At 40.5% G+C, this 9298-nt stretch overlaps 2 protein-coding genes across 3 annotated transcripts in view; one reads left to right on the top strand and one right to left on the bottom strand.

Moving 5' to 3' along the window:
• The first annotated feature begins 2709 nt into the window (after positions 1–2709).
• On the top strand, positions 2710–4712 carry LOC306841816 (histone H2A.Z). The gene is made up of 5 exons (XM_079371818.1): positions 2710–2874; positions 3108–3185; positions 3327–3440; positions 3523–3652; positions 4393–4712. Exons 1-5 carry the CDS (start codon positions 2872–2874, stop codon positions 4452–4454), a joined length of 387 nt encoding a protein of 128 aa, XP_079227944.1. The 5' UTR covers positions 2710–2871; the 3' UTR covers positions 4455–4712.
• LOC306841800 (NACHT, LRR and PYD domains-containing protein 12-like) overlaps positions 4623–9298 on the bottom strand; it is a 41018-nt gene continuing 36342 nt past the window's right edge. For both annotated transcript variants that reach the window (XM_079371794.1, XM_079371793.1), the window contains exons 13-14: positions 8757–8930; positions 4623–7216 (exon numbers count right to left, since the gene is read on the bottom strand). In XM_079371794.1, coding sequence (XP_079227920.1) covers positions 7204–7216; positions 8757–8930 — 187 coding nt within the window. In that variant the 3' untranslated portion in view covers positions 4623–7203. The remainder of the gene's footprint in view (positions 7217–8756; positions 8931–9298) is intronic.

Here is a 9298-nt window from a genome sequence, read left to right as displayed (position 1 = left end):
ATGTTGGTTAACTTGTCCTTTTAACTTGAGCGTGGAAAACATCCGTTTGATAACAGCAAAGACGTTCAGAACCAAGAAAATGAAAGAGGTCGGACTGGAACTCTACAGACCAGACTATGTACAGATACTTTGCACCCCAGTATGTCCTCTGTTATACGACTCCTTCGTCATGCATTATGACCGGACGCTTCTTTGTTTGGGAGTGCGTCGAATAAATAGAAGAATGACGTGATTTTTAAGGGGTTTATATTTCTGTACTTTTGCGTCCTGTTCAGTGTCCCTGGGTGTTTCTCTCCAACCAATTGGACAAGTGTCCAATGGAAAGTCCTCAGTGACCTCTGACCTCGTAGGAGACGCAGCGAATGACCTAAACAAGAGAAAGGGAAGTTGACAAGTGGAGGAACCAAGGATGCTTAAAAACAGACGGAGAGATGGGGAGGAACAATGTGAAGAAAGAAAACTTGAAAGTTACATGAACAGATATGAAAGAGGACGAGCGAGCGAGGTAGAGGTCAGGGGAGAGAGAGTGAGTGAGTGACTGCTGAAAGAAGAGGACGCCTGAGAATGAATGGTATGAGATTCAAACGTGCCAGCCCACCACCAGCTGTGCATGTTGTCCCAGACACACACACACACACACACACACACACACACACACACACCCTGACTGGAGCCTGTTGCACATTAACACGGCAGTAAAACAGGATGAAAAGGAGGCTTAAATCTCTCCGGTTTCATGACTCTATCACGTCAAACATGGCCGCTGAAAACAGGCTAAACTGATTTTTATAACACAAAAAAACACCTTTACACATTCCTTATTTGGACTGTTGCGAGGGCCTACTGATGATTGTATAAACATGTGAACATAGCCATCCTGACATCTCTCACTTGTTTCTGTTTAGTTGGTTTATAGAACCAAGGAATGACCATATATGGAGAGGAAGGTGGAGCTGGAAAGTAGCAAGGTTAGCCAGTTAAAATGCTAACATGCCAGGTACAGTAACATATAAACAAATCTACAGTAGGAGGGGACGGGTTGTAGAAAGCTCAGACGTGTTGGGCGGTCTGAAAGCTCACAGATTATTAGTCTGATAGGAACAAATCTCCAAAAGGCTCAAACAACACAAACACAGCTCAGGGGTCAAAGGTCAGTGACTGAAGTACAGTAACTGAGGGGACGCCTAGCAGCTCCCACCTGTCACTCAAAGAGGCCACGCCCCCTATTTATACATCCCTTTTAAGTCCTAATATAATGTAAACAGGTGAGTTTTATAAACATTCAGCTCGTAGAGAGAAGAGAGAAACTGTTTTCATACCAGACTGTAAGCATGTTTATTTTAACATAGAGCTCTATGGAGACTGACTCGCTGCAGGACTCTAGTGGACACTGGAGGAACTGCAGTTTTTCAAGAAGGATAGAGGAAACAAAAACAAAACAAACATTGCTTTAAAAAAACATTCATGTCCTGTAATGCTGAGAGTATATTCTGATTATTTAGTTTTACAACACAAGGTTAAAAAAGCACCTTGGTATTTAATCTGGGAACAATATCTACTAAAACAGTATATAACACTTTATAATCCACACTCCTGCTTAAAACACTTTATTTGCTCTAACTGCTTTTTTTCTTCTTAAATAACATTTGTATCTGACGTAAAGTAATGCTGTAGTTCACTAGAGGAATGTGAAATCATTTGTGTTCACTGCCCCCATGTGGCCACACTGACAAACTGCATCCATCACTAAGTTTAAAAGCAGAGCAGACACACTGCATGTTCAACTCAAAGCTTGAACAAGTCTGCTAGATGAGTATTGTAGAAAAGTTAAAGTTTACAGAAGAGGAAGATGAAGAAGGCAGGTTTAATGAGAACTTTAAAAAAAGGAAGATCATTAACGAGCTAAATAACAGTAAAATATGTAACAGGAAGTTCAGAAAGATATCATGTTATAGCAGGAGTATACAGTACAGAGGATACACGGTTTCTATTATAAACAGTGACATGTATAAGACTACTCCTGCATATTTAATTGACTTAAAATGGGCCTTTTGTGATTACATGCAAACACTCAACATCCACTGCTTAACTTAAGGGATAAAGGATTGTTATGAAATAACCATAAACCACAAAACGAGAGCAGGTTTTATATTTTAAACTGGCAAATAGACTGCATGCTGAAACAACGACAGAAACAAACAGCAGCACATCACTGAATATTGTGAATCAGAGGGAAATAGAGCTGCACTACACCACTGTTATAACGCTTTATAATCAATTAATTTATTATTTATTTGTTTTCATTCACATATTAGAGGGAAGTTGGAGAAGTTCCTTTTTATTTTTAATAGATTAAATAATGATTGAGTGTTTTTTTTAATCATTTGACTTAATGTTTTGTAGGACACCTCTGTGGTATTTTGAGCATATAAACTAACATTGTTTCACCATAGACAGAACTACAACTTGTCCAAACACATCTCACCCTTTATTACGAAATCTGCTTATTTACTTTAACATCTGAATTAATCATATTCAATAAATAAAAACAAATCAGCTGTAAAAAAAAGAAAAGAAAAAGACAATATTAACGTCTGAACTACATTTCCCATCGACACTTTGAAGGGAAACGTACCTCTTTTCCCGCAAACTGATGAAGCTTCCTTTTTCATTGGCTGAGCGACAAGGAAAGAAACACACGACGAGGCATGATTGGCTGGTGAGCTTATCCGGCGATACCCGGATGTACACTGTCCATATATTTCGGACAACTGCAGGCGGGGGTTGTAGTTTAAACTAACAGTCGGGAGTCGGTAACGGCTAAACACGATTTAGTGCTGCAGCGGCGGAAATTATTAATAGATTTTAAACATGGTAAGTTTCATCGATGTTAAAGCGTGATTTATACCCGGTGAAATATGAACCAGTATCCGGAGAATAGTTTAGTAAGCCGGTAGTGTTAGCTGTTGAAGTAGCTTAGCATCCGAGCTAACTTCCCGTTAACGGTCACAGGATGATTGAATGGGCGCTTTAAGTAGAAACAAAACATTTAATGTTGATTTAATAGACTGCATGTAATGAGCTGAGGGATTCTGTTTGTTCTCCAGGCTGGTGGAAAAGCAGGAAAAGACTCCGGAAAGACCAAGACGAAAGCGATTTCGCGCTCTCAGAGAGCCGGGCTCCAGGTTTGTCCATTCACAGTCATTCATTTCTGTGCTAAGCTAACGCTAACAAGCAGACTGCTTCCCAGCTGGCGGCCACCGGTATCCCACCGTCAGGCCATTGAACCCTTTGTTTGCCTCTCTCTCGGCTCATAACCTCCGCAGTTCCCCGTGGGTCGTATCCACAGACACCTGAAATCCAGAACCACGAGTCACGGCAGAGTGGGCGCCACCGCGGCGGTGTACAGCGCGGCTATCCTGGAGTACCTCACCGCGGAGGTGAAGCCCTCATTATTTACCTGACAGGTGTTCTCCATGTGTGTGCTGAGGAAACATCCTAACGGACTGGTCTCTGTTCCAGGTCTTGGAGTTGGCAGGAAACGCGTCCAAGGATCTGAAAGTGAAGCGTATCACCCCCCGCCACTTGCAGCTGGCCATCAGAGGAGACGAGGAGCTGGATTCACTCATCAAGGCCACCATCGCTGGAGGAGGTAAGAGACGAGAGTCATCTAAAAGTTACACAGTCTAGAGTCTGCCTACACGGATGAATATATAACATCCTGTGTAGTGGAGTCACAATAAGTTTGTGAAGCCTCACAAAACAAAGATGTCATTAAATGTGTGAAAAATAATGCAGCACTCTCTGTTGCTGCTGTAATCGGCACCCATGACTAGTGAAATAATTTAAAGGATTACAGAGACGTGTAAATGGAAAATAAAATTCTGAGTAGGTGTAAATGCAACTTAAATGTCACATCGATTTAGAAAATTATCTCAAATTACATCATGAACGTGTTTGGTATCAACATTTGGAGTTCAGTGCCTCATTTTAACCTCAAATCAGCCTCTGAAGAACGTTTTATTTCTGTGCACAAACTGAATGTGTTTAAAGACTAGTCAGTCATGTTGCATCCTTCCTGCTTTGAGCAATAAAAACATACGAACAAAATCTAACATGTGAAGTTTAAATGCTTCCGTTCTGTCGTTCACTCGTCTTTGATGCTTCTCATCGTTGTCAGAGCTGCAAGAAAAGCTTTTAGCCTCCAATCATTTTTAATTAAGTCTCTTTAATGTGACGACACTCGGAGGTTTTATAAACTTTTAACTTTCAGGACAAGTTAACTGTTTGACATAAATGTGCTCTTACATTTTAAACCTCCAGCCTGCTTAAACTCTTAATGTATATAAAGTTTGTTTGAACTGTAACGTCTGGTCATTGTTCTCCCCTCAGGTGTGATCCCTCACATCCACAAGTCTCTGATCGGAAAGAAGGGCCAGCAGAAGACCGTATAACCTGAAGTGCTCTGACGTCCTGCATCGAGCGGTTCAATGTCTTACAGTAGATCACCTTTTAGGATTTGTTTGTATGGTTGAGCTTGCATTTACTCACCTGGGGTATTTTTTAAAAGTGGCTTCAGAGAAGCTCTTTTTTTTTTTTTTTTTTTTTTTTTTCTCTTCTTCTTCTGGTGCTGTGGTTTTTGTGTTGAGCTTTGCTTTTGTGGCGTTCCCATGTTGAAAGTGATGTTTTAATAAAGCTCTTATTGGGCATCAGCAGCGTGTTGATTCAGTCTTCAGTCGATGACTCCGGCGTGTGCATGCCTGAGTGTTCCTCCTCCCAGTCTGTAGGAAGATTCAACAAAGACTGACATGTGGACAGTTTGCTAACGTACAGCTGCAAAGCTAGTTTAACATCTGTTTACCACTGAAGTGACGAGTGCAGGGTGGAATCATATGGAGGTTGTTTTTGTTGTCTCTTAAACTGGACGGTGAAGGTTTCTGTCCCCCGCTGCTGCAGCCACTTGTCCAATGTGTCCTCAAGCTGCTCAGACTGGCATCTGTTACTGATCAGGTCAGAGCGATAAAAGCTGTTAGACTGAAACATTTCTGTGAACTCTTTAATTTTCAAACAAATCTGAATAAAGTTTTTAATTTCGCAACACGGCAACTAAAAGTGCTTCACATATCAAAAGCATCACAACTTAAGAAACATCAGAGAATAAAGAAGCAAAACCAAAGCTGAAGAGGAAACTTCATCTATACACGCCATCATGTATTACTCGTCTGCGTTCACAGCTCAGCATCCCTGACAGTCTAATCTGACTCTCCCCTGATCCAGGTAGATTCAGGCTCAGTTTGCTTCTCTGTGCTGCACATCCCTGAACCCCACCCAGCGGTGCAGTGAAATCCTCCCAGTTCTTACAGCTCAGTGTGGTTTAAAAAGCCAAGAGTCAGAATGTGTCTATTTGAACATCTTGCTTTGGGAGGCACAGAGTTGAATAAAATGCTCGACATGTAGACGAAGGCGCTCAAGAACTCATCCAGCGAGTTTTGACTGAAATATTCGAAGCGTTTTTCCTCGAGGCGTCTTTTTTAAATTGTTCACTTTGAACACACGAGGACAAAAACTCCCCAATAACAAACGTGCATCTAAAAAAACCTCCTGAAATAAACTTATTCGTCACTAGAGGGCGCCAGAACACCGCGACACTCCTCCAGCTGTCTGCAGCAACGACCATCCACGGCCTCCATTGATCCAAAATATCCAATCAATGAAACTCAAAATGTCAGAACGAGATCCAAAAGAAGCTTAAAATAAATGTTCAACTATTCAGAGGATTCAGAACATTAAATTAACTTCCTGACTAAGCATGTTAAATCCTGCAGTAGCAGCATATTCATCTGAACACAGACACACCCTTCCCCTCGTCTTAGTTTTCTGTTACTGTCTCTGATGTTGATGATTTAACGTCCTGTTAAGTTTCTCTTGGTTCTTATTCGGCTTCTTTATCCATGAAAACAGTTTAAACATGTTGCTTTTCTTTTTCTCGTTTTTAATCATCAAATGAACGTTGAGAGAATGATGTAAATAACAGGTGTTACTGAGGGAGATTACAACATGTCTCATGAATTATTTAGTTTTTTAATTTGATGAACTCTGGTAACATCTATTGTCTTAAGGTTTTGACCCATTTATTTTTACATGAAGAAAATAAAACATTGATATAAAATGAAAAGAGCAAATAATAATAGAAAATGTAGATTTAGAAGGTCAAACAAATCAAACAGGAACATCAAGAACTAAACACATAAACAGGACATTTGTTTTTAATGTTGACGTTTGGATCATTTAAGTGAAAATCAAAAGAAAGGACGGACTTCCTGTTTCAGGTGTTAAAAGTTCACAAATCAGGTATAAAACTCTTAAAAACATCCAGAATAGATGTGAAAAAAGGGAAAGGCGTTCTAACGTAAAAGGAACAGAGGACTTTAATAAACTGAGATTCAGAACTAAATGAATCAGTTCATGGAATAAATCTCAGCTGAGAAATAACAAACATTTAAAAGTCCAGTTTGTTAAAGATACATGATGAAATATGTCAAAGACATTTATTGTTCCGTTCAGTGAGGATGAAATTGTGATCGGCTTTGAACGGTATACAAATCATTTTCACTGAGGACCTAATAGAGGACTGATAGTGGCTGTTAACCTGTTTATTTTTTATTGATTTTATATTCATCATTGATCTCTGAGGGGGAAACTCTAATGACATCATTAATGGAGAGATGTCAGAGTACTACCCCTAAGAAGCCCCCCTCTGAGCTGGTGGGGTTTTGGCGCCTTGCTCAAGGGCACATTGGCAGTGTTTGAGACACCTCGTCAGCTACCAGACCAACTTCCATATTTTGGTCTGCATCAGGACTTGAACCAGCAACCCTCCACTTCCCAACTCACTCAGCTACTGCCGCCCGAATAAGTAAATATAGTCATATCAAAGGTTACTCACTGAAACGGGTCACTACGTGTGTGTGTGTGTTTGAAACCACAGCCGGGTTGAATGGTTATAAATGACGTGGGTTTGTCAGTAAGTTTAACATTTAGTGAAATAAAAAGTGGAAAAAACATGGTGGATGAAGATCTCCTCAGCTTGCAGAGCTTCTCCACACACAACATGGTGGAGGTTCCTCCTCTGTGGATCATCAGCTGCTCCTCTCTGCTCCACCAGAGTCCTGATCACTCATGTTATGACACGAGTGACCTCCATCATGGCCCCCAACTAATGAGAGAAGAAGAGAGATGAGAGAAATCAGAAATCATGTTCTACACTGACTCCCTTCATCAGCTGGAAGTCATCAGATTCCCCCCCAGAGCTCCTGAACCTCTCCCAGAGGATGAATAAAGAATCTCTCCATCCCTCCAATAAGATCACAGAATGCCTCACAAGGTGCAGTGAGTGAAATAAATACAACCATGTGACATGTTTCATCAAATAAAGAAGCTGTTTGAAAAGACTAAATAAAAACATTCACAGTAAATGTTCATCAAATACAGAAAGCCAACAACCAGGACAAACATGCAACAGAGAGCAAACAGAGGAGCTCCAGGCCTGTAGAGGGCGCCACTACGTGTTAGAGATCCTGTTTATTCCACAGATTTAAAGAGAGCGATGATGACAGAAGGCTCACGAGGGAGAGATGAACACGTAGCTACTGTCATGTTTACATGTTAGTTTCTGTCGTCATGACAACATGAAGTGACCTGGGGCCTGGACTAAAGCAGGATGTGGACTCAGCCAGGGGTCAATCAGTGAATTTCAGTAATTCCTTATTGAATGTGTAATGTTCATTCACTTGTGCAGATGTCAGTCAGACCTGAGACAGCTCAGCTTTGTCTGGACACCAAGCACAGCTTGGAGAGAGTCAACAGCTCTTCCTGATCTCTGCAGGATGTTTGGGAAGAACTGTTGTTCGCTCCAGGGTCCTGGACGTCATAGATTATTCTCGGTGGGTCAACGGGACACAACCTTGATGATGGTAATATCTTTTTGAATAAATACAGAGCCTTTGGAAGAGTCTGGCAGTTCTGTTTGAGCATGACACTGAACAACAAGTGTGATGTTAAATCATGTCTCCTGCAGGATTCATCTGATGTATAAACGTTCATCAATGTGAGCCGTCTGAGTCTAAGGAGTCTGATTGTGTGGAGTTAAATCTTTAGAATTTCCTCCACAGTATTATTGACCCCTGAAAAGGATTTCTGACAACAAACAAGAATGTGAATCTATTTAAGAGCTGATCAACAATCTGTCCCCTGAACCTCTCTCCAGATGTGTTTAAAGACAGGATGGAAACAGGGAAACAAGAAGCACAGTGAATGTAAACTAACACAACATGGTAGATCTACATTTGAACAATGAGCTCTCTCCATCAAAGGCTGTGAACTCTGGAATATATTAAACACCTGAAGTCACAATATCAGACTTCATATCTCTAATGAAAAGGTGAAATGTTGGCTGAAAGCAAATCAGAACTGAAACCACTTTGAAATCTGATCTTCAATCTGTCATTTAATCTGTTTTATAACATTTCATATTGTTGTTCATGTATTTTAATGTGTCCTCATAAAGTGTTATGAGGTTTAATGTTTGTTTACCCAAAGGCCCAATGATACATATAGTAACTATATATATATATATATATAGTTATAGTTATAGCTATGTATTCTTTATGTAGCAAATCAGTTTCTTTGTATTTAAACTATTTTTCATAAATCAATAAATTCTAAATCAAATGTGTGGAGAACACAGAGAGACTGACCTCAGAGTCTCCAGTCGATAGTTTGGATTCTCCTGAAGATCACGCAGCAGCTTCACTCCTGAATCCTGCAGGTTGTTGAAGCTCAGGTCCAGCTCTCTGAGATGGGAGGGGTTGGACTTCAGAGCTGAGGCCAGAGAAGAACAGCTGATCTCTGACAAACTGCAGCCCCTCAATCTGAATAAAGAATAAAAGAAGTAAATGTAGATGACAGTGAGCTTTATACATGAATGTGTGATGTTGTCCACATGAACACACTGATGTGATCATCATCTGTTCATTCCAACATTGAAGGACTTTATTAGGATGCATTAATACTTTAGTTCTTCCTGATCCTTCTTAGATTCAAACACTCAAAGCTCCTGTGAGGAACTTTCATTACGTGTCTGTTTTGGCGCCCCCCTGTGGACAAAGTCAAACCTCTTCTCTCTTTACTGATCTTGTCCTGTACAGTATTCCCTCACTAAAAACTCCTCCTGCTTTCTTTGAACTCTACAAACTACAAGTCAGTGTGAATCTCTTCTGTAGGAAATGTAAAGAAAGGC

The sequence above is a fragment of the Symphodus melops genome (assembly GCF_947650265.1).
Source record: "Symphodus melops genome assembly, chromosome: 20".
Lineage (NCBI taxonomy): Eukaryota > Metazoa > Chordata > Actinopteri > Labriformes > Labridae > Symphodus > Symphodus melops.
The sequence above is the reverse complement of the archived record's forward strand: the minus strand, read 5'-3'. Positions and strand labels throughout refer to the sequence as shown.

Coding starts and splice junctions, on each gene's coding strand:
- LOC306841816 (XM_079371818.1), top strand. Junction 3,186..3,326: donor CTCAGAGAGCCGGGCTCCAG/GTTTGTCCATTC, acceptor TAACCTCCGCAG/TTCCCCGTGGGTCGTATCCA. Junction 3,653..4,392: donor GGCCACCATCGCTGGAGGAG/GTAAGAGACGAG, acceptor TTCTCCCCTCAG/GTGTGATCCCTCACATCCAC.